A 25,031-nucleotide genomic window follows, 5' to 3' on the forward strand; every position below is an offset into this window, starting at 1 on the left:
TACCTCTAGGCCTGGCCCTCAACCCAATTCCTAGGACCAGTAGGAGAAGACCCATTGCACATTCAGAGGCCCTTAGAATGTAAAATGGTATTTGGCCTGCCTCCAGCACATCCTCTAAAGTTCCACCCACACTGCCCAGGGTAAGAAAAGAAGGTACGGAAAGGAGGAGAGTATACTGAGGAAAGGAAGGTATACTGAGGCTGGACATTTTAACAGGAAAGCAACAGATCTATCCCAACAGCTCTGCTCATACCTGGCTGTGATCTTGCTTAAGCTGTCTTCATTTCCTTTCCCAATTCTAAGATAAGACTAGTAGTTTCATCTTCTATGTTTTAGAGAGAATGAAATAAAATTGTCAACATGATTTTCCATCTTGGGACAGACAGTACTTTGAGAAAATAAACTAATATACAAATACAAAATATTAGCAGTATTATGCAAGTGATCTTTTTGGAGAAAAGCCAGTGATTTGACTAAATTTTCTAGCCAGCTAGTTCAGTCAAAATAGTTAATCTGATAGCTCAGCACAGACAAAACCCAAAACTATGATTATTCATTAATTGCCACACGTTAATTAATAGAGCACTTATTGCAAGCCAAGGATGGTGTGAAGACTAGACATACAGAGATAAAGACAGACTCCTGACCTGTAGGAAATACCAGATCGAGTGAAGAAGACAGATGTAAACAAATAATTGTACTCCAATACCATCACTGCGGTATACTATTAGAGGTACAAGCAAAGTGCCAAAAGAGAAAAAGAAAAGGGTTGACCTCATGACACCTACATTATTGACCTTCACAAGCAGACTCACCAAATCTTTATTTTTTATTTATTGCTTTGTATTGTTTTCACTTAGTCGAGCACCTAAGTGAATAATTTCAAAAATGAAGGACTAAAATTGTTAAGATTTCACAGTGGTCAAAATGCTATATAAAAATCATAAAAATGACCTATAAGTAGCAGCATAATTAGGCAATATTTCAAACGAAATGATTTAAAACAATGTGTTTGCCACCACTGAGCTAAGATTTTGTGTTCTCTTTATGCCTGAAAAAGATAGCTATATTCCATAGAAACTGCACCTCATCTGCCAACTCAACAAATCAAATCCGTCAGTTAAGCGAAGGAAAGGGACAAGTAGAAGATAAAACAGTCAAAGCAGTTGTTTAAAGCCATGTAGACAAAAGAAGAGGTTACCCAAATGTTTCACTTTTAAACTTGTGTTTTATTCGATTTGGTGTTTCATTCAGGTCTAAATATCATCCTAAGAGTTGCAAATGTTGAGCATAGCTCCCAGAGTTAACCTGCATAAAATTAAATTTAATTCTAATTTAATTCATTTCCAGAAGGGTATTCTGTTGTCAATGTTAAAATCTTGAAGGAGTTTCATTTTCCATGACCTCTATAAAATAACAAGCTGCATTTGCCACAACCAGAAAAACATCCCAGGCCTCATTTGCTTAGGGAGCCTATAATCGGATATTACTTACCGCCCTCACGTTATTTCAATAGCTACAAGTCACTCCTATTAAAACAAAAAGTAATTTTCTGACTTAGCTACAGTAATGAATGTTCTCAGTTAAGACAGTTATTTGTATACTGGTAGAACTATTACAATAGCATTACAAATACAGGTTCCAGAGCACTGTGACCATTTTTGCCAAATGTACACTTTTCAGTCTTTTTCTCCTGGGAATTCCTAAGAAAAAGACAGTGGTACAGAACAGTGTTTTCCAAACCTGGCTGCCCATCAAAATCATCTGAGGACTTTCTCTTTTTTTCTTTTTTGAGAAAGGGTCTCCGTCTGTCACTCAGGCTGGAGTGCAGTGGCACGATCTCAGCTCACTGCAACCTCCATCTCCCAGTTTCAAGCAATTCTCCTGCCTCAGCCTCCAGAGTAGCTGGGATTACAGGCATGCATCACACTAATTTTTGTATTTTTAGTAGAGATGGGGTTTCACTATGTTGGCCAGGCTGGTCTCAAACTCCTGACCTCAAGACCACCTTGGCCTCCCAAAGTTCTGGGATCACAGGTGTGAGCCACCACGCCCAGTCTTACATCGTCTGAAGAATTTTCTGAAAAACAAACTTAAATGCTTTCTCTCAATGGCATATATATATATACACACACATATATATTGCAAATATATACATATTGCATTTGTGAGTTAACCAGCTGTTTTGCCAATGCTGTTGGGTGAAGAAAGGAAAGACCCAGAAGTTCTTAGCATGGAAACTAGTTTGAGGGTCTGTTCTGATTTGGACTCCAAAAGAGGGTGTTGGTGCTCCACTTCCCATCTAAAGAGAACCATATGATGTGAAACTTGGATCACAGTCTACAGTGAGCCCCAGAGCCAGGCACAGGGAGCTTCCCTGTTTGCCCAGACCCTCCTTTTGATAAAGACACCAGGCCTCTGTCTCCATCGTAAATACCAGGCACTTCAGCTTCTTTGAAAACTATAAGTACCGTTGGGATTAGAAAGTAGGTTTTGGGGTTTTCCTAGGATAGAACAGCCCAAATGGCATAATTAATACGTCACCTAGCATGGATTGTTAACAAGATCTGGGTTAGAAAATCCTTCTTGCAAGTCATGAAAAGCAACTGGCACAGCAGTCAGAAGATCCCTTGCCCCAGAGTGTCTGCACCGTGTTTCTTAGCATCATGGACAAATGGACTTACTCCCTGTACCTAGTGCAGCTCAAAGGCTAGACATCTCCCAGTAGCCTATGGTTCAGGTTCATCCCATCTTCTCCTTCACTCAATAGGACCCACTTCACTGTGAAACAGAAAATAGGGGAGCTCAAACTGTGTGATTATTATAGGGGTGTCAAAGCAGTGACCTTCTGGGGTTACTCTCTGGAGTTGTTGATTCTGGCCTCTGGACCATGAAAGACCTGAAGGGTAGGCTATAAGAGAACTCTATAAGCCTTAAGGATCAGCATACAGATGAATGAATAATGAACTTTCAAATCTTTATGGACAATATATATCCTCAGAAAGCACTTCAGCATCTGAAGGGACTTGTTGTTTTCAGAGGCATCAAATTGGGTGCTTCATGACCTATAATCAGATCTTGGTAAGTCATCTTGTACAACCCTTCTAGGGTTGAGTTCCTGGGTCATATTTACTTTCTAAAGAGGATACAGAATAAGAACTACGTTGGAGTGGCGTTCTCCCAAAAGACACCAGCTCATTCAACAATTCCTAGAGTCTGTTGGCTAATAACATTTAGAGACCCACAAATGTATCTTGAAGAAGTATCCTCCAAGGTTCAGGATCAGGGTTTCTCAACTAGAGAAAGATAGACTAAGTTATTCTGATTATTTACATATTAAGTGCAGAGAAACGCTTTTCCCATGCCTGGAGCTCAAGGCATCTGTTCACTTTAAGTCTGTTGGCCTTTGATATAGTTTGGCTCTATGTTCCCACCCAAATCTCATGTTGAATTGTAATACTCAGTGTTGGGAGAGGGACCTAGTGGGAGGTGATTGGATCATGGGGGCAGATTTCCCCCTTGCTGTTCTTGTGATAGTGAGTTCTCACAATATCTGGTTGTTTAAAAGTGTGTGGCACTTCCCTCTGTGTGTTCTCTGTCTCCTACTGGCATGTGAAGACATGCTGGCTTCCCCTTCACCTCTGCCATGATTATGAGTTTCCTGAGGCTTCCCCAGCCATGACTACTATACAGCCTGTGGAACTGTGAGTCAATTAAACATCTTTTCTTAACCAATTACCCAGTCTCAGGTAGTTCTTTATAGCAGTGTGAGAATGGACTAATACGGCCTCCTTTTGTAAGTCTGGCCCTCCACACCTGTCTCCACTTTGCAGGATTTAGAATATAACAATGGCTTGGAAACCACCACCCCTGCAGAACCCCCAATGACACTGGGTCAGCGTTAGCAGTCCAGTGCCACTGTGGGCACACTAGCTGAGAGTTCACACTGAATCAAGGAGGCCTTTATCTTCTAAACCAATTAATTGTTAACAAGATCTGGGTTAAAGAGAAACCCTCTTGCAAGTCATGAAAAGCAACTGGCATAGTAGTCAGAATATCTCCTTCCAAGCAACAGCAGGAAGGCAGGTCATAAGGCATAAAAGAAGAAAGGAAATAGCAAAGTGAGGCTGTTTTCCTCCTTGACCAACTGCATCAGAACCAAAACAGTACTAAGGATTTTACATGTAATTCAACAGGACCAAAAAGCACCTGGCACTCTGTGGATCTCTGCTGCTGACTCTTTTGACCGTGCAGTTTTTTAATGCATTCTTACAGAGCTGCCTTACATTTCTCAACCCTCCATTTTGCTCAGTGATTACCTTGTGTTTGAGAGGGTTTTCCTCCTTCCTTCTCCTGACAATCTTCCTTCCCTGGTACCATGGGGCTGAGCCCTAAGCTGGGATCTCCTGTCAGTTCATGCACATATCCCCCACTGCTCTTGGGAAAGGAAAGCCAGAAAAATTTCTGTCATTCTGCTTCAGCTTAACCCAATTCTGCTCTCTCAGGCAAACACACACAATCTGTCTTTCATTTAGAGATTTTTTTGCACTTCTGTTTAACACTAGATATTTTCAGATTGCCTTTTATTCTATTTCTTTTCCTCCCTTGCTGGGCAGAAAACAGAGGCTGCTGTGGTCACAATCCTGAAACAAATAGGAAAAGAGGAGGCAGAGAGGTTCCCACAAACTAATTATGCTTCTAAATGCTAACACCTCATCAGGCAAAAGCTCCAAAAAAGACTCCATGAGCATTCAACAATTTCTATCTACAAAAAATGTTAAATGTCCTTTCTTTCTTCTCTAAGTCCAGGATTCTTATTCCTATTATAGAGATTCCAGAATATAGAGAGATCAACTGACACATTCAAGGTCACACCTACAGGTGACTGGCAGGCATCTCACGCTGGGCTCAAGGATCATCTTGAAGCCAAGTCATCTGTAAAGTGGCTGTAGTGGTCACAAAACCCATCACTAAAGTTTGACAACCACCAATTCAGTTTTACAAATGTTAACTGAGTGTCAACAGGAATTCAAAGATGAGTAAGACACAGTGCTCTCCAGGGTTTTCCAGTCTAGTTGGGGCTTGTAAAATAAATATTTTTTCCAAAAAGTTATAATTCAAGCAAAAACATGTTGGATGTCATAAGAAAGGTACAAAATACTAGTTTTCACAGGCTTGTAACTTATCCATTCATCTGTGACGAATTCTAAAATGTAGAAAATATCAACCAAAACCATTGTGTGAGTGTGTATATGCATTTACATGTGCACAAAGATGGCCACAGAATAAGAGGGACAGCCAAAGCCAACAACCCTTTGGGTACAGGCATCAATTGCCCAAAAGTCTAAAGGTTAATGCCAATCTAACAGGGAAAAAGGAATCGAACAGGTGTGCATCCTGCCAAGAAAATAACAGGTTAAAACCAAATTACTGTCCTGTTGATAGTGTAAAGCTGGCAGGTATTCTATGATGATAAAGGCAGGACAAGAGCCTTGATTAATGGTCAAGTCAGGTTACTTGGTGAAGACCTCCTCCCAAGAGAAGCTGATGATGATGGCCAAAGGGGGACCCTTGTATTTATACAATCTTAGCTACACCTTTGAGAGTTGCAGAAAACCTAACTGGAGCTCTTTTGTGACCACAAAACCACAGAAGCACCCTGGCGCCATTTTGAAAGGAAACCAAAAAGACATCCCTAAAAGAAGAGCTCCCTTTAGCCAACTCCAAGTTAAAGGTAAAATTGGTGAATCCAAAGACTTTCCTCCATTACAGTATATCCAAACATATGAGCTCTGCATGGACATACGTAATGTTCTGAAGCCATTACATGTTTGGATTTATACATCATGTCAATTAACACTTATATCAAATTGCCCTTTTCCATCTTAGAATACTCCTGTCATATTTGGTGTCAAGATAGATCTTGAAAGTAGAATAAACTTTCTTTAGAAAGAAATTTATGGGAAAAAGCAGGAGGAACGGTGCTCCAGACAGCAGCAATAATGGCATGGAGGAGGAGAAAAAGCCGTGTGGAGAGGAGCTGTGATTAGGGCAGCAGTAGAAAGTAGGCAAGGAGGGTAGTTTGGTAGTTTGGGACCAGGGACTGTCTTGTGCCAACACTCTCCAAATAGTTTCTTTTCCTTTCTTTTCTTTCTTTGTTTTTTGTAGATGGAGTCTCACTCTTGTCACCCAGGCTAGAGTGCAGTGGCGCAATCTCGGCTCATTGCAACCTCTGCCTCCCAGGTTCAAGTGATTCTCCTGCCCTCAGCCTTCCAAGTAGCTGGGATTACAGGTGCCCACCACCGTGCCCAGCTAATTTTTGTATTTTTAGTAGAGACGGGGTTTCACCATGTTGGTCAGGCTGGTCTTGAACTCCTGACCTCAGGTGATCCACCTGCCTCAGCCTCCCAAAGTGCTGGGATTACAGGCATAAGCCACCGCGCCCAGCCAAATGGTTTCTCATAAAAACACTAAAGAGTGTCTGAGTTGTCTCAATGTATGAAAAGTGTAATTATGAGCAAGGTAGACAGATAATAATATTGAGCATTCTCTAATTTTGCACCAAATATGAGAGGAATATTCTAAGATGGAAAAGGGTAATTTGATACAAATGTTAATTGACATGATGTATGTACCAGGTACTATGCCAAGCACCTTAGATTTGTTATCTCACTTAATTCTCACAAGAACTCTGCAGCAATATTATTGCCCTCATTTGACATGTACACAGCTGAGGTACAGTGTGCCCAGGTCATGTGTTCAAATTCACAGCCAGAAGAGTTGCTCAAATCAGGTCTCCCTGACTCTTCCCTGCAGTTCAGTGCTACTTCTTTGGCCTCTATCTACTGTCTTAGTTTCCCATACCAACCAGCTTTCTCTGCTTCTGGTATATGAAGGCTGTCTGCTTTCATGCTTTCATACTCACACTCACGCTCATCTCCCAACAGAGGCCATCGAATACACTGCAGGGTTAGTAGTCAGCTGACAAGATGATGGACACAAAAAAAAGCCCTCAGAATTCAGAAAAGGTGCTGAATAAAAAATCCCTCAAAAGTCTAAACCTATATACATGCCCAAAAACTGCCCTTATAATAAAGCAGATTTTTCATTCTCAGCACTGACCAGCAATGAGCCACACAGCTGTGGAAGCCTAACAATTTGGGCAGGAAAACAGACAGGCAAAGAAAAAGAAGAATGTAGTCAATCCCCAAAGAAAAAATGTTAACATCCGGAACCAATTCACCCACGCAGGCTAGGGAATTGTTACACCCAGTTCTCCATAACATCCCTCAGCACCGCCCCCAACACTCCCCTACATACATAAACACACACACTCTCATACACACTGGCTGAGGCTTGGCTTACTCTCTGCTCACCCCTACAGCCACCAAATTGGCCTGTGTCTTTAGGAAGCACCTCCTGCAGTACCTACCACCCAGTCAGAATATCACAGAGATGCCTTAAATCTCTGTGTTGTCACAGTCTAATCTGGGTAATGCACAGTTGTACCAGATGGGATCTAATGTTCCCAGGATTAATGTTGGTCATGCAACTAGTGCTCTGAACACTGCGGGGAAAATGAAATGACCAAGGCCTGGCTAGTTGCATACCTTGTAGAATCTACATTTCTAATGTGATAGATCTTATGGATGAGATCCAGTAAATCACCCAAGATTGCAGTGTTCATCTCATCCTCTGCCACACTCTATATTTCAAGAATTTGGCTCTCTATGGGTTCCTTGGGAAAGGAAATGGACCCAGAGATTCATATGCTTCTGTTGCTGCAAGAGCGTATCAAATCCCATCAATCAGTTGCCTGCATAGAGTGGTGCTGGCAATAGGAGAAAGCAAAGCTTTAAAACAGAGATGGATTTTACATCTTTCTCTTTTTCGCTTCTAAAAGCCATTTTTTTAATCACTGGCCACAACAGACAGGAATATGACAGACTATACAACTAAAGAGCCAAGAAACACATTAATGCTAAAATCCACACACCAAAACAGGGGCAGGGGGCTGGATTTTCTTCAAATCCCTGTTGGAGACATCAGACTTCCTAAGAGAGGAAGGTTACTCGGAGTGGAGAAAAAGTGATGGAAAGACAGTGAACAGGTGCGCCAGAAAAGCATGAAACCTGTTGTTGAGTTCTCTGAAACTCACTGCTGGCATCTCATCCACTTACAGCATTAGAAGAGTAACGGAGCACAGGGTGTAAGTGTTCGTTGAAATGAGAGACTTCTGCAAATAACTGAGTACCATACCAAACAAGGCTACTCCAAATAGAGCTGTTACAAAATAAATGAATCAGAGCAGTCACTCAGAGGTTAAAGTTAAAACCTCTACCCTAACAGCGGGTGTACTTGCCGTGGGTCCTCAAGGCAGTTTCCTAATCCGAAGGCATTAAAAAGAAGCCACTGTGGAAATCAGAATCTCTTCCTTTGTAAATTCAATCCATGGCAAAGGGATTTCAGCTGTGATTGCTGAGTTTGAAAAAAATCAACAGTACTTAGAACTGCACGAATTGCCCGTCATTGCAACTGATATGTTTCTAAGCTGTTCCATTTTGAATCAATTACCAATAAGATTCCATCCATCCCGTTGTGAATGGAGAAGGGAATGGCTAAAACAGAACAGTTAAAGTTTCCCCCAAATTTCACTGCGTGAGGAGATTTAGGATGGAGAGGTTTTAGATAAAATTCAATATGTAGTCACTATACTTCAGACACTGAGATTTTTGTGCATTAAAGTCAAAGAAACGCAGGTCATGTTGGGAAGGCTGCACGTGCACCATTCCAAAGACCACGGTTTAGAAAATCAACCCTGTATCACTGCCACAAACAGACCTCTACTAGCAGGTATGGAAAAGTCACCTTAGGAGCAGAAGAACTAATAATGACAAGCAAGGAAGGAAAATACCTGGAAACTATAAATAACCTCTCTCTCATTCACAATTTAACAATTTCTGTTTTGGTGACAACGTGAGCAGCAAACATAAATTTCCACCTACAAAGGTTCAAAATTCTCCCTAGAGCTCTTAAGAGTCATCTACAGGACAGGCAATATAATCTAGTGGTTAAGGATATTACTCTGGAGCCACACACGGCTGAGTTTAAATTCTGGCTGGGCCACTTAAAGTATACTGGAACTGTGCAACGGTGGGTGAGCTATTTAATCCGTTGAGCCTTCATTTCCTCATTTGTAAAATGGGGAAAGAATTACCTTCCTCGAGACCTATTGGGTAGATGCAACGAAAGAATGTGAATAAAACCATCCACACAGTACCTGGTACAGAGTGTGCTCTCAATTCATGAAAGCTACTGCTGGTTAGAGTTGTGGACACTGAGCAAAGATAATGCTTGGAAAATTGGAAAAGTATAGGAACATCTGTCTTGGGGATAAAACATAGGGCAGAGTCTAATTTGAACACTGAGACCTGGATTCCAGAAGGAAAGGGCAGCTCCCTTTTCCTCTGGATGGTCAGGACCTCAGCACTTCTTCTTAAGGGCCCTGGGCTGCTTCTTGAAGGAGACTGAGGAGAGGATCTCTTCTCTGTTCCTCTTTCCTAGGGAAGCCACCTTCTCCCTCTGTTGCCAGGAAATAATACAAACAAAGTCTAGGGTGAAACAAAAATTTTTAAAAAATTAGTAAATTATCAAATCCAGGCTTCTGTTTTACAGAAGGAAGAAAACTGGGCAAACCAGGGCTGCCAAATGTAGGTTGTCCAGTCCTAAACCGGGCAAATCAGAGCTGAGGTTTCTGTTGTTTCTCTAAAAAAAGACTTCCCAATTTCCTCTTCCCTGACATTCAGCTCAGTTATAGGCTTTCTTTTCATTTAGTCTCTTTCTTCTTTTATTCTTGTTGTTGTTGTTGTTGTTGTTGTTTTAATTCAGCCAAGCAACACCTACTAATCCTTTATTGCAGCTTCAACTAACTGGTGCAACTGGCTCATTTTTTCTCAGAATCGGTGGGGGTGGGGGGTACATTGGAATATGGCTTTGCAAACAAAGAATGAATCTTCCTATTTCCTATCAGGTAAAGTCTGGATTCTTAGGGATTTCTGAGCTCTGGGAAGAAATATCAAAAGCTAACCAAAGAGAAACATGCTTGTGTTATTCCACCTCCCTGCATTCAGAAAGGCCTTCCTGTCTTCTCAGAGCAGAGTTCCTAGGGAAGTTGGTAAGGCTGAGTCTCCTCAGCCCCGCTTCTGCTCACCCCCTCTTCCTACTGTATGCCAGTCAGCTACTCCCCACCCCTTCCCCAGATGCTCACTCAGGTTGGCATTTTGCCTCAGTGGAACCTTCAGTAGCAACAGCTGTCAAAATCCCTTTCGTCTTTATTAGCCACAGGTACTCAAATTCTGTACTGTTTCTAGCCATAGGCTATAAACAAAGTGGGGATTCCACTTCAAGTCCCAAACATTCCATTTAAAGCAAAAGAATGGGGGAGAGGCGCAATGGCTGCTATAGATTACAATTTGCAACAATTTCTTATCCAAGCTGCTCACTAAGGTGAGTAATCGCTGTCAATTCAATTGATAGGAATAATAGGCACTATGCTAAATCTTGTGTTCCTGTATGTGAACCATCTCATGTAATTCTCAAGTAATCCTTTAGTGAACACATTTATTATTCCAATTTCATAGATGCAGAAACTAGGGTTGAGGGTGATTAACTAACTTGCCCAAGGTCATACAACTAGCAAGCGTTAAAACCAGGGCTCAGACACATGCAGTCTGACCCCAAGAATCTGATCTTTTAACCACTACACTGTGTAATTCATTCATTCATTGCACCAAGTAGAAATGATAATAAGATACAGTATTTTGTGAGTGTTTTGATATACATATAATTGTTATATACACATATATATGCACATATACATAGAACAGGGGCTGGCACAGAGTGCCTATTTAATAAATGTTGCTGTTTGTTATCATTGTTCTTATCATGTTATCATTATTACAGTTTTATTATTTATTAAGTGCTTCCTATGTAACAGCCATTTGTCCTTGGATCTGGAGATACAAAAACAATGAGGACAAGGTCGTTGGCCTACAGGGGCTGCGCAGAATGCAGACATCAGATGAGGGTGAGGAGCCATCACTGGAGTTTGAACCCACCTGCAGAAGTCTGTAAGGAAATAAAGCCCTACAGATAGAAACACAAGAAACCCTCCTAGGTGTGTGCTGGGCACAGTTTTGCATCTGACCCTGCCCTCAAGTTCAGCAGCTATGAATAGAGGCCTTGAATGCTAAGCTGTCTTCTGATCTATCTTGTTGACAAGCGTTTTGCCTGTTACTAAGTCATCCTTTTAGCATTCTCACATCTCTGCCAGATCAAGATCTCGGCTTAGCAGACTAGACATGGAAAATAGTTGCTAGTGCTTTCCATCAGGCTCAAATAGTAATGAGGGGGCAACTGATTTTTATTAGCCCACCAATTCAACTCACCAGTGATGAAGTTGCTTTTTTCAACCCTCATTTTTCAAATCCAGAGTTTTTCCAGTTATTTCTGGGAATGGCACAGAAAATGTTCAAAGCATAAATAACTTACATTTCCTTTAAACTCGCTAATGCCGTAGAACCCTTTCAACAGCATTCACGCAAGCAACAATAGGTTACATCATACACAAGGACTGGAAATCACTGATCCAGGACTGCTGAACATGTGATATTAATACAAAAACTTTTTCAAGAACTTTACCAAAACTTTCAATTCTAGCTCTAAAAATCTCTCTTTTTTAAATTTTTTGGCCTTGTGTTGCTATTGCTGTTAATTTCTACAACTGCAGTAAAACTCCTTCGTTCCAACAAAGTAAGGATGGGTCAAGTGATGGCCAAAGTACTTTAGGAGAAAATGTTAATATTTCAAAAAACAAAACCAAAGTTAGGATCACAGAATCTTGTAGCTAAAGGGGCCTCACATGTCATTTGAGCCTCATCTCCCTCATTTCACAAATGAGGCACTGAGGCCTCATCAGTGGCTATAAAACAATTTTGAAACTTTTTTTCAACATTAATATGTCTGGTTTTAAATCAAATATCCCTGGTTCCAACATCAATTGCAAAACTAGCACTAGAATCTAGGACTCCTAACTTAAGCTCCTCCAGCCCTCTTTCTACCATAAAAATATGGATATAATACAGAACATGAGGGTCTGTGTTGAAAGCTTTGCAGGAAAGTGAAGACATACATATCCACATAAGTAAGCAAAGTTTCTGATATATTTTACAATTCAGTATTTCTCTGTAAGTTTGTTTATACCTGTAATTTTCTAACTAAATCCTTCTTTCTAAATAGCGCATAGGTATAGCCCCTCCCACCCTTTGATGCCAAAAAAATCAAATTATTAATTAAGTTTCTAAATTGAGAAAACTTTTCTGAACCCAGGGAAGACACCGCTGTGTTCACAATCACTTGTTGGCTCAAATGTTTGCCCCTCCCCACTGCGAAATTCAGTTATTTATTTTTCAGGAGCAAGAGTGGAAGCACTAAAACACCCAAGGCACCTAGCCCCTAGGTTTACAATTCTGAGCCCTGTATCCTGGAGAGATTAAAGCTTTGGAGCAAGGATGCATCGGGACAGGACTTCGCTTCAAAGGGAAGCCATTCCCGCCGGCTTCTTAAAAGAACGCAGTTACTTCAGCTACTAGTAGTCACTTCTCACTCTGCTTTTACACTTGGTTGGTTTCTTTGTCTTTTTCTTTTTTTTAATAAAAGAATGAATTCATCGTTTTTTAATCCCCCAAGAGCAGCGTGAAGGACAATCATTTGATTTTCTTTGTCTTGGTGGGCAATGCCCGCTTTCTGGGCGTGAGCATCCCTGTCTCTTAGGCACCCAGGGATCCTCCATGTCACGATCTCACAGGATGACTTTCCTTTTTAACAGACGAGCTACGATATATACTGACCCTAGATTTACCCATTTGGAAATGGTTAGGGATTAAAAGTTCTTCAAGCCAGCGGATTCTTGGTTTCTAATTGCTAATGTTTGAAGTCAGTTTGATTCCTCGGAAATTTGTTCTGCCTGATGAAAGCAAAAGCTCGAACTCCCCTCAGGGCGTGAGGTGTAAGACCCTTGGGTTCCATTTGCATTTCTGGTTTGCTGTTGGCGGGTTCCTGATTTGTTTTTGTTTTGTTTTGTTTTGTTTTGTTTGGTTTGGGGGGGGGGTGTCTTTCACCAGGGCCTTCCTGGTTAGCCCAGGGTCCCCACATTTCTCCAGAATGTAAATAGAGCTCAGAACAGCGGCCATCCCTCAGGGTTTCGGGTCCCGGGTTTCCAAGGCCCCGCGATAACCCCGGGCGCACGCGGCGCGGCGAGGCCAGGCGAGGCCAGGCGGCTGGGCCAGCGCGGAGCCCCGGGCGCGAGAACAGGAACTCGGGCCGGCACACTGAGGCGGTGCAGCCCAGCCGCGCCTGACCCGGCCGCCGTTCCCGCCCCGCGGCGCCTCCAAGGCCCGGCCGAGGGGCCGAGGACCGGCAGACGCGGCCACGGCCCAATTCTGACTTGTGAAGGTCACCGAAACTGCTCTGTTTTCCCAGAGATGGGTTGACGGAAAGAGATGCAATCCCAGTTCCTTCTGGGGCGAAACGGAATCTGAAATTCTTGGAGAGGGGAAAGAACTGGACGTTTTCATCGTGCGTGGAGGAAAATTGGGGGAGGGGAAGTGAGTGGCAAGTAAGGGGGTTAACTGCTTCCCGGACCCCTATCCGGAGCTTAAACTACACGTCCCCGGGTGTGGGACAGTAAAAGAGAACGCAGCGGTGAGGGGATTAGGAAAATCGGTTCATCCAGTTGAGAACTAGGAGCTAAAAAAAACTCCAAGGCTCCGAGCTAGGTCTATAATAAATACCTAAATCTCTAATGTTCCCTTTCCAAGGGAACTCTACTCGCCATCTGTAGTGGGTGGTTTGTGTTTTTGTTTTTTAATCCTCTAAAGTGTATGGCAACATTTTGGAAACTGTCAGCTCATTTGAGCCTTGGCAACTATATTGTAGAAAATATACGATGACAAGTAAGAGGACGCTTTTACATACATTCTTTATGTTCTTAAATTAATTTCCCCAAATCACGATGTTTCTCTAGTTATTTCTATAAGCCATTTTTATTATTAAGATTTCTTAGTTATTCCGTTTGCTTTCTACATGGAAGAACATGAAACCACTTTTTAGAATAAAAAGCACCATTCTGCCCATCCAAAATTAATACAAATTACAAAATTAAATTTAGTTACAAAAATTCCACTCTCCCTGTTCCTTTAAATAGCATCTGTACAGTCTCAATTTCTGGTATTTTGACTGGTACTTTTTTTTTTTTCCTTCTTTTTTGAGACAGAGTCTTGCTCTGTCACCCAGGCTGGAGTGCAGTGGCAGGATCTCGGCTCATTGCAACCCCGGCATCCTGGTTCAAGCGATTCTCCTGCCTCAGCCTCCCGAATAGCTGGGATTACAGGCCCCCACCACCACACCCAGCTAATATTTGTGTTTTTAGTAGAAACAGGGTTTCACCATCTTGGCCAGGCTGGTCTTGAACTTCTGACCTCGTGATCCACCCGCCTTGGCCTCCTGAAATGCTGGGATTACGCCTGGCCTTGACTGGTACTTCTGACTTTGGTCACAGTCATCAGTTTATTTACAAGTTAAATGACAATGCCCATTACCTGGAAGTTTCAAAACTGGGATACTCTAGAATCGTCCCATGATACCTAGGGGTGACAAAACTTTTGGCCTCCCAAATTTTATACATTCCCAATTTGTTAAACTGGCCACACACACACACACACACACACACAATGGCAGTTTCTTGTCCCAAATTTTATCTACATCCAATTCAGAACTGACATTTTGATGTGGATATAGTGTTCTGGTGATATTATAGTGTTCACACACATAAGTTTGTATATAAACACATACATTTGTGAACATATGTTTTATACACTTATCCATAAAATGTATAAAACACTAGCTAATATTTAAAGTATAAAATGAAAAGTAGTCATTTGCAAGGCCTGTTTTCACTTCTGGTATCAAAAGCTCATCACCAGTTTTGCAGTCAGCAAGATATCTTGCCTAAAAGTGAAGCCATTAATGGCACTGAAGAAATGTTGATTGGTCCTCACCAGTTGCTTGAATTCCCCTTTTCCCATTTCACAGCGGGTCCTCCCTACCAAATCACATTTTCCACCTCTGACACTTAGAGCAAGGGCCTCACTTAAATTAACTAATGATTATCCTTCCCCCAAGAAGTATAAACAGGACCCTAATTTATAAATTTGCTAATTGCTGTTCCCAGTGCAGACCCCTGAGTATCTCAGTCATGCACATATAAAATTCCAGACTTACTAGAAACCAGGAAAAGTGAAGCAAAAATAAACTACACGGATGAGAAAGAGTAAGGAAAAGAGATTCCACATTCCACCAGTTCCTTAGTTTTCCCTTTTGTGAAAAGTATCTCAAAAGGTCAAAACATAAATCTCAGATGGGAAAATCATTTAAATATTTTCTCCTATTGAACAACTTTATCTTTTGAGAGTATGAAAGCAATAACCAGCTACGCTCCCAGAATAATAATCGAATGGAGTCCTGTTTCCAGAAAGGAGAAAGGTATATAGCATGGCAATCTGCCCTTTATCCCTGTGGAATTTGCACAGTTTAGCCTTGCTTTAAAAAACAAAAAACAAACAAAACAAAAAACTATAGACACCCTGAGAAGGAATTCCCAGATTTAAGAGGTAATTGTTTTTCTCCCGGGTGTGAGAAATAAAGTTCTGCCAGAGTCTATAATCAGGATCTCAAAGCAGTCCTCTCATCTTGTAATTTTTTTTGTCAATAGAACGATTGTGATGGACCTGAAATATTTCACTCAATAATAGCATTGAGTGCCCTAAGAGAGGACTGGATGAACACAATGTTTAGGCCTTCTAAGCCAAAATGTATTTGTCCCTTTCTCCTTGTGGCCTAATATGAGCGTTAATGACGAGGGACTCGTTTCCATGTTTACACTCATGAAGAACAGTATACAGATAAATGGAGAACACAAACCACAATACCCAGTATTTTACACAAACCACAATACCCAGTTTAGAGATTGCATGCCATTCTTCACTCACTCCTCACATGCTGTCTATATTAAAAGCTATTTTAAACAAATTTTCTTTCATAATTAAAAGATTTTTATACCATTTGAAGTAATTGGTATGGGAGGTGTCAGAAAAATGTCAGACAATTTGTGTCACCATCATTTCAGTCTGAATTCCTGCTTAAGAAATTTAATTCTCCCTTCCTCCCTGCATGAAGGTTGCCCCCATGAAACTTTCCTTCTGGGAATTTCACCTATACAAATCAAGATACCCAAAGTGGCAAGCTCAGAGCCCAAATATAGTGCTCAGTAAGAAATAACGTTGAGTTGGGAGTAGAAGATCTGAATTCAGAATTGCAGCGCCCGTAGACTGTGTGTGAAGCTGCCTGGAAAGCCTTCGCTGCCCATGAGGTTTGTGCTTCCCCAGCGGGTCTCTGAGGTGCAGAGGTGGACGCCAGAGGCGGGTGAGGGGTCGCCCTGCACTTCGTGGCAGCAAAGGGAGAGACCCGCACACCCGCTTGTGATCCCTGGGTCTATCATTACTGGCTTCTGAAGCGCGGGAACCTAGGGTGGGAAGGGACCTTTGGAAATGCAAACCACAGCCTATTTTACCTCCTCCCCATCACAGTCCGGACTCTGCATCTGGGTTTTCCCATTCACTGAACTTCCCATTGCCCTCGTGCAATTTTCCGTGGTCACTTCTTTGGGTGGGAACAGGTTACAATTACTTCCCTTTGCCTACTGGTTTGTATTGTGCCACCGCGCAGGAGCCGGAGTTTTACCTAGAATGTCTTCATAACCATCTCAGCTGCCCGGGAACCCAGCCCCGCGCACCCAAAGGGCTTCTAATTTAGTAAGATCAGATCAGTGCGCAGAAAAAGGCCCTTGGCGGTCATCCTCTCAGCGAACAATACTCCTCACTGGCCCATGACAAATTCGGGCCTTATCTCCCTCTCGCTTCCCTTCACACAAGGTCACTTACCAAAAAGGTGACCTCCGCGGAAGACCGTTTTAACCTGACAAGCGAGTGCCTTGTGTAGGTCCACCAGGCCTCACCCTTGACTCCTCGAAGCCACGAACCTCCAGGCCAGCACCAGTGCAGGGGCGTGCACAGCAGAGACGAACCAAGGTTCCTTATCCCTGGACTCTACCCCAGCAGACCCTCCGGCATCTCACTCTACGCGTTCGCGGAACACCCTGTCCCTGCGGTCCGAACTCCGGCCTGTGCCCTGGCTGGCGCTTGCCCCGCGCAAACACACACACATTCTCCCCCGCTGACTTGAACTCATCCCTTTTTATTTGTTACTTAAACGTCAGTGAAGAGTCACTTCCTCCGTGTTCACCCTGTTTCCCTATTGGGGGTTGGAGGTGGGTAGAGAGGTGATGTCAGAATTAAAATCTCCGAGTTTTATTTTGAGCAAACAAACCATAAACTGGCAGATTAATTCATGTGACCACTTGATCTAGATAACTCCAAAGAAAAAAGTGCCCTGGGGCGGCCGCGCTTACTGCACGGGCTCTTCCTGTCTCATTTCACTAGGAGTTGAGCTGTCGGGTGCGTTCGGGAATGCGGGACCTGCCACGTGTGCACGTGTACGCGGAGTGTCAATCTGCCTGCGTATTCTTGGGTGTGCCTGTCTAGGTGCCCACCCGCGCGCGCCACCACCTCCCCAGGCCTCTGGAGTGCAGCGGCTGCGTGGCCCGGCCCGAAGTCTCTGGAGGAGGAAATCCTTCCACAGAAGGTTTGAATTATTTCGCTCCGCGGGAGACCCGGCTTCGGCCGCACTCAGCAGATTTTGGCGGGAAAGGCCCAAGCCCTAGCTGAGGACTCCGGGTGGAGCCGGGGCTGAGGTCCGAGCGCAGATGGCGCCGCCGAGCGCCTGAAATATACTTGCAAGGCCGAAGCCAGAGCAGCTGTTCCAGCCGATCCTAGCTCTAAAGTTCCTCTGTTGCTCTGGGAGAGGGCGGGGACGAGCAGGCTCCAGAGCCAGGCCCCTCCGAGGCTGGTCTTGAGGCACTCCTAGCGGCTTCTCCAAAAGACGAGTGCCGGCGTAGGCATGACCACAGTGAGGGTACCTCACAGACCCTTCTCCAAAGTCTGGCGGGCCTTGGGGTTTTTCGGGGCCACCAGGCTCGGTGGAATTTTTGAAACACTTTCGAAATACATAGTTTCCTCTGTGGAGTGAGTGCCTACAACGCGCAGGCCAGACGGATCCCGCGTTGCTGCAGGTTGTGCCCCAGGCTGCGGGTGCTTGGGCGCCAACTAAAGCCAGCTCTGTCCAGACGCGGAAAGAAAAATGGGCTGTGAGAAAGCAAAAGGCCGCGATTTTGAATGAAAAGGCCGCGTTTTGAATGAAAGTTAAACATTAAAATCTGACCCTAAGGTTGTCTAAAGATCGCAGAATTTTGAGGCTCCGGCAGAGCGGACTGAAAAACCGTGTCATGAGAGATGGTGAGAATACTCTAGGCATGAACGTGTGCGTGTGTGTGAGTGTTTAATTCTTCCCCCAAAACAATTTTTTGTTCTTTTCCTATTCCGGGTTTGTTATCGGCCTAGGGCGGGAGAGCCACACAGCGGCTTCTTGGCCCTAAGAAGGAGAAGAGAGTTGAAACATAATGACGCTCACCCGGGAAGAGACGCTGCCCTGGGCACAATAGGGTCGTCTGCGCTACTCCTCCATACACAGATCTTTAAATGTGACCCTGTGTGTGTTCGTTAGGGTGCTACAGTACAGCAAAATAAAGGCCTAAAAAGAACTCCAGCCGCGGTCGCGCCTTTCGCTACTGCCTGAGTCTGGAGCCCACAGCGCCACCTCTTCTGCTCCCTGGACCACTGCGTCTCCACGCCATGATGCCCTTTTTACTAAAAGATCTTTTCTCATCCTATCAGCAAATCGTTAAAAAAAAAAGTCTTAGCCATTGCGGGGGCTCCAACTTAAGGATTCCCCCGGCCCACTAAAAGGCTAGGCCCGGCCTGCAGCCCAGCTCTGCAGAAAGCCAGAGAGTGCTGGGCTTTCAGCTTCTTCCTCCTAGACCCTTGCCCCACAAATATATTTCGTTTTCTGTAATCCAAATACCCATCTTTTTCTTAAAAAAAAAAAAAAAAAAAAAGATAACGTAATGGGAAATGACCACCCGAACTCTGTTACATAAAGTTAGTTCTGTTAGATCTTCCACCCCACCCCCATCCCGCGGGAGAGTAAATAGAATTCGGGAGCTCAGCTCCCCACGTTCACGCTCTGGAATGGTCTCTTTTTGCCTCATTCCCTAACTTTTCTCTCTTCCGCCTCCTGAATGGGGCTCAGGCTGAGGAGAACCGCAGAAAGAGCAAACTCTGATCTGAGTCTCTAATTATGACCCCATGTATTACCCCTTTTGAACATAAGGCCCTAGACGGGCTCCGTGCGAACTGGGGCCTCCCAAGAGAAAACTTCCCGGGGACAGGACGTCTGCCACGCGCAGCTAAACAACTTCTGTTTTTTCCGCCGTGGGGAAAATAAAAGAAACTTAAAAATTCTAAGGTGTCATAACCCCTGCAAGAACTTCTAACTGTATGAAGGCCCACGCGAGATTTTGACAATAGGTAAATGAGGTGAGGAAATAGGGTCTGGCCAGGGAAGGGAAACACACATTAGCCCTGGGTCCCTTTCTGGAATGCCCACGCAGGGGTCCGCGTGGACAAGCACTTGCGTTCAAATACAGGAAAACGCTCGGACGGTCGAAATAAATCTCCTTTTAATTTTCTTTTCATCGACTAATAAAAATAATTCCCCAGCACTAAACTCAAATACCGTAACGGGCCACAAAAACACGGAGAATTCATAAAACTCTATCTCTGCAGGTCACCCGCTAATCGCATTATTATTAGCCTCGGGAGCATGGAAATTGAACTGTCACTGCCTAAAGAGAAAATGTAAGCGACAGCTGTCCCTCCTCTGAGTTGGACAGCTTTGCGGTTGGGATCCCCAAGTTCCTGAGCCCCTCAGTGCAGGCCGCTGCCCCCTCCCCAGGCTTGCCAGCGTGCGAAGCGGGGTCTACTCCCCAGCTCTGGCTGTTCAGCAGGAGCACCTTCCAGTATGGTTTTAGAAGTCCGAGCTGGAAAGCTTCTGAAACCGCTAAACCAAGTTGCGAGCGTTGTGTGTGTGCGTGCGCGCGCACACTCAAGATTCTTCCGACAACAGCTGTTCCCCCGGGCTGTTTTTGCACAGTTGAAATCTTGGCACTTAACACAAAACGTTAAAGTTGGCTTCTCCCCTCCTAGGGTTCTGTTAAAATACAGACATGACATCCGCCCTGCTTTTTTCATGTTCCGTGCACATAATATACATGGGTTACTGTAGGATCTGAGACACAAATCAATCGTACCCACACCCTAAATACACAGAGATGTGGGCCCTGAAGAGTGACCCAGGGAGTAGGGGGTCTAATACCCATTCTTGTTTCCGTAAACGCCAAAGGAGTAGAAATATAATTATGTTCCACCATCGAAAAGTTGGTGGGAGAAGGGCAAGGACGAGGTTGAAAGCTAAATGAGACAAACTGGTCATTCCCCCGAGACTGAGGTATTGGATTGAAGAACGCCGCGCCAGTCCTTCCGAGTTCTCAGAAGCTAGTCCCAGATCTCGACTCCCGCCGTTGCCTTCGGCCCGCGCCCCTCCCAATCCCAGGGACCGGCAGCCCCTTCACCCACGGACACCCAGAAAGCTGCGCTCTGCTCCCAAAAGAAGGAAATGCAAACAAAGAGGACTCCTTGCTTAGGTTGCCGACCAAAATGCAAGGCTCAGTTCAGCCCCCAAAATTGGTTCCGGTAAATTTAGGGAGGCTCAGGGCATTTGCGCGAAGAAAAAGAAACCTATGTTGGGTCACGGCAGGGCGTCAACGGCAGGGCCTAGCTCCTCACCGGCGACTGGCGACTGGCCCTTCGGCGTCCCCTCTCCGCCCGCCTCCCGCGGTCGGCTGCGACGCACTCACCCGGGTGAGGCTCCAGGCCGTGTGCCGCCGCGTCCTCCGTGTCTCCGAGTGGGCCCGCGGGGCTCAGCGCCTCCATGGACAGGTCCAGCCCCTTCTCCTCCCAGTCTCGCAGTTTCCGTTTTTTATTTGAGCCGATCAAGGCTTCAACGGAGAAGGCATGTGCTCGCGAGCTCAGGGCGACTGCAGATCTTCTCCTTTCACTCATTTTAGCCGCCCACACCCCTGCCTCCGCTCGCCCCCGTTACCGAGGGAGCAGCCGGCGCCCTGAAGCTCGGAGCGCCCACCGGGCCCGGCCCGGGAGAGGCAGAGGCGCGGCGGACGAGGCTGAGGCGGCGGCTCACGGGTTTCTGCACCCTCCCCCTGCGTCCTCCTCCGCCCTCCGCTGCCGGATCGGACCTGCGCCCCTACGCTGGCCCAGCTGCTAGGAACTAGCGCTCCGAACGCCGCCCGCTCGCTGCATGAGCGCCCGAGTCCTGCTTCCCACCCACCGGGGCAGGCGCTCACAGGCTGTGTCCCCTGAACTTCATCTTGTTTTTGTTATTATTATTATTCTCTCTCTCTCCTCTCTCTCTCTCTCTCTCTCCCCTCCCTCTCTTTTTCTCTCCTCCCTCTCTCTCTCTTCCTCTCTGCCTTCCCGTCCTCCCTCTGATCCAAACTTCTGGGAAACTTTTTTTTCCGCTGAATTCCTCCCTTCCCGAGGAACAGGGGGCAGGCGGTGCGCTCCTGTCCGAGGGGTGAGGGAGAGGGAGGGGGAGGAAGAAAAAGACTGAGGGGGAAAAAAGCCAGCCCCCAACCAATAGCGAGGAGGGAACAAGAGAAACCCCGAGAGCGCGAACCAATGAGAGGAAGGGAGAGACTGAGGCCCGGGCCAAGGCGGCGCGCCAGTCGTCCCCTGGATGCTCCTGGGCCGACTTTAACCCCTGGCTTCCCGGTTTCCCCATGGGTTACTCCAAGAGGGAGGTAGGACAGTTGAAAGTCCGGGTCTGATCTGCGCCTTTACAAACTCCTGCAAATCCCAAATCCATACGTTTTTCTTCCAGATCTGCCGGGTCTCATAGACGCTGCAAGCCCAGAGTCACTTTAGTTGCAGATCTGGAATTTGGGGACTCTGGCAAAATGTTAACCTGTCCAAAACGCCAGAAAACGATTATGATAATCTCGCATCAGCCCCAGGTGCTTTAGAATATGCTGGTTCCTCCTGGATTTCGCCGCACAGGTTTTTAATGTTCCTATTGAACGTTTTCTAAGCAAATCTGGGTAAGGCAAAAGGAAACAAACAAACAAACAAAAAGCTCTGTTACTAACCAGGGTCTTGTAACTGAAAATTCAAAGACCGCTTCCTCCTTCCAGCTCTACCTGGTGGAGAAGGAGACACAGGCGCCTTGAGAGCAAGGAGCGGGCGGCGGAGCGCAGCGTTTAGGGAGAGCTCCTCAGGCGTATTCCAGCTGGGCCCCGCACGCTGCAAATAAATACTCTTTCCGTATGGCCCGAACGTTGTGCTGAGCTTCGCCTATTCCGGGCTCTTGTTCCGGAGAACCTATGGAGAGGTGCCAGGCGAGAGCAACTAGGAACTTTAACATAAGAGAAGGAGCTTTTTCAAAATTCCCTGCAAATCCCGTTACCTCAAGAGCCTGGCTTTCCCGGCCAACTGATCTCCCCGCTGGCCGTCCCCCGCCTTTTTCAATCTCTAAGGACTGCATTCAATATGGATTTCTAAGGAATTTAAAATCCAACTCTCCTGGCCATTCTTAATTCCCACACCCCTTCCCAAGTTACGCCACTGGTCGAGGACGGCAGGAGACCCCCGAGTGCAGAGAAAGCTCAAACCCGCGGCGAAGTCGGTCCTAGCCAAGCTGGAAAAACGTCTCAGATTTCGCGGACAGCGGCCTAGACACAGCCCGATCTTCCAGTCCTAGCGCCCTGGTCGAGACAATTCTATCCTTTTGCAAAGAAGCCGGAAAGAGCTGGGTCCCGGGGGCGGGGGACAGACTGAGGGGCCAAGCAGTCCAGTCGTGACGACAGCCAGGCCCTGAGAAGTCTCCAAACCTGAAAGTTTAGGTTAGCGGGCCCACAGCCTGTTAAGATTTTTTGTTGTTGTTTTCGCGAGGCCCGGGAGAATCAGCTCTCCCACCTTGCGGCAAGAAAAGATGACTTGTCAGGCCTCTGAAACGCCGAATTCTCTGCCGGACTGCGGAGGGACCCAGGGAAATCTAGTCTTTATTATTACAGTTGGAAGTGCTCTGGTGCTGAAGGCAACCACAGTGTTGTGAATGCATCTTGGGCCTCTTTGGACAAGAGGCTATTTTTGCCCCCCACCTTCGCCCCCGCCTCAAATTAGGATCCAACCAGGATGTCGGGAAGCTAGCATCCCAGTGAATGCAAAAAGAACAATGGAAAAGTCACCGGATGAGTGTGATTCAGCCAAACCTGACCTCCCCAGAGCCTGTGTCTCAGGCTTAGAGGTCCCCAGGGAGCACGAACATGCACTCTAGGGAGCTGGAAGCAGGGTACCGGTCCCCGTCTCCTGCCGCTCTGCCCAGAGGACTTCGGGAGCCCGGATGGAGAGGCGCAGGATCTCCCACTTCAGTCACCATTTGGCGTTGCTTCCAGGAGTCGTCGCTGAAAGTCAGCGCGCATTCACTGCTACCGGGCTTCAGCAGAGAAGCTGGAGACAAGGCAGCCCGGAACCCGCAGTTTCCTTCCCCAGCGGCTGGGGCTTCTCTCTTAGCTCCCAACTCTGGTGTCGCCCGGCGTTTTCCGCCTGCGGCTGGAGCCTGCAGCTACCAAGCTCGGTGGGGTAGCAATAGGGCCGGCCTCTAGACTTTCCCAGCTCTTTTCTCCTCCCCATCGCCAGTATTTCCCATCTCTCTCTGGCAGCCTTTTTCCTTTCACAGCCTCTCACAGGCCTGGTTTGGACTGAGAAGCAGGTACACCATAGGCCTCACCCTCCCTGAGACCATGAAATTTTCTCAAAAAGGAGGACTTAGCCTGGGCAACATGGAGAAACCCCATCTCTACAAAAAATACAAAAATTAGCCGGGTGTGGTGGTGTGGGCCTGTAGCCCCAGCTACTTAGGAGGCTGACATGGGAGGATCACCTGAGCCCGGAGGTCCAGGCTGAAGTGAGCCGAGATCCGGCCACTACACTCCAGACTGGATGACAGAGTGAGAACCTGTCTCAAAAATAGAAAAAAAAAAAAAAAAAAAAAAGGAGGACTTTTTGGTTATCCAGGAACCTAATTGCAGGTCTAGAGGCTCGATTGTTCCTGTGTGTCCAAGGACACAGCATCTGAGAGGCATACAAAGAGGAATAAGCAATGCCTTCAACAGCATGCATCTGCATCCTCCCGAAGCGTGCTCTCAGCAGAGTCAGTAGTCAGCGGTAGAGTTCCCACACCCCTCCTTCAGATTGCACATAGGCTGCTCCCACCCCCATTCCACAGACACACATATCCTGGAATTGTAGGTTAGGCCACTAAAACCAATCGAACCCAAATGAAAGCAGGCTGGGTTTTAGCAGTCTTGAAAATAAGGGGTTTCCTCTAAGTAAATGGGAGGAGCAGAGAAAACTCCCGTGACTCTATAGGAGTTAATGTAAGGTTTTTACCAGAAGCATGCACTCCTTGGTGGGTGACTCTGCTGATGGGGAGGAAAGTCTGGAGAAAGAGTAAGTGGGATGGCTTAATATGTGTACTTAGGTGTACACTGGTGTGCAGCTGAGGGAGGGTTTGGGAGATTACATGTAAGAACCTGGAAGTGTGATGCAAATTTTTCTTCTACTGATTACATCAACGGGCTTTTAAAATCTCTCCTCATTATCCCAGTTTCTCTCTCTTTTACCCTTTATGGGTGGGGTGGGGTACCCAGTTTATGAGGCTAATTCCCTAGGCACTACCTATGTTTCCCTGCTACAGGCTCCAGCTTTTCGCCCTGAGTGGATCCTACAGGCGATCCACCCTGAAATGACTGAATTTCAGGGCTGTTT

General features: G+C 45.7%; 1 protein-coding gene across 1 annotated transcript in view; it reads right to left on the reverse strand.

The window, feature by feature from the left end:
* Positions 1-21,800, reverse strand: part of TBX15 (T-box transcription factor 15) — a 106,241-nt gene extending 84,441 nt beyond the window's left edge. Inside the window, exon 1 of the mRNA XM_050748587.1 lies at positions 21,047-21,800. Within this exon, the coding sequence (XP_050604544.1) occupies positions 21,047-21,251 (205 nt within the window). The 5' untranslated portion in view covers positions 21,252-21,800. The remainder of the gene's footprint in view (positions 1-21,046) is intronic.
* Positions 21,801-25,031: the final 3,231 nt, after the last annotated feature.

Source organism: Macaca thibetana, chromosome 1 (assembly GCF_024542745.1).
Source record: "Macaca thibetana thibetana isolate TM-01 chromosome 1, ASM2454274v1, whole genome shotgun sequence".
Classification (NCBI taxonomy): domain Eukaryota; kingdom Metazoa; phylum Chordata; class Mammalia; order Primates; family Cercopithecidae; genus Macaca; species Macaca thibetana.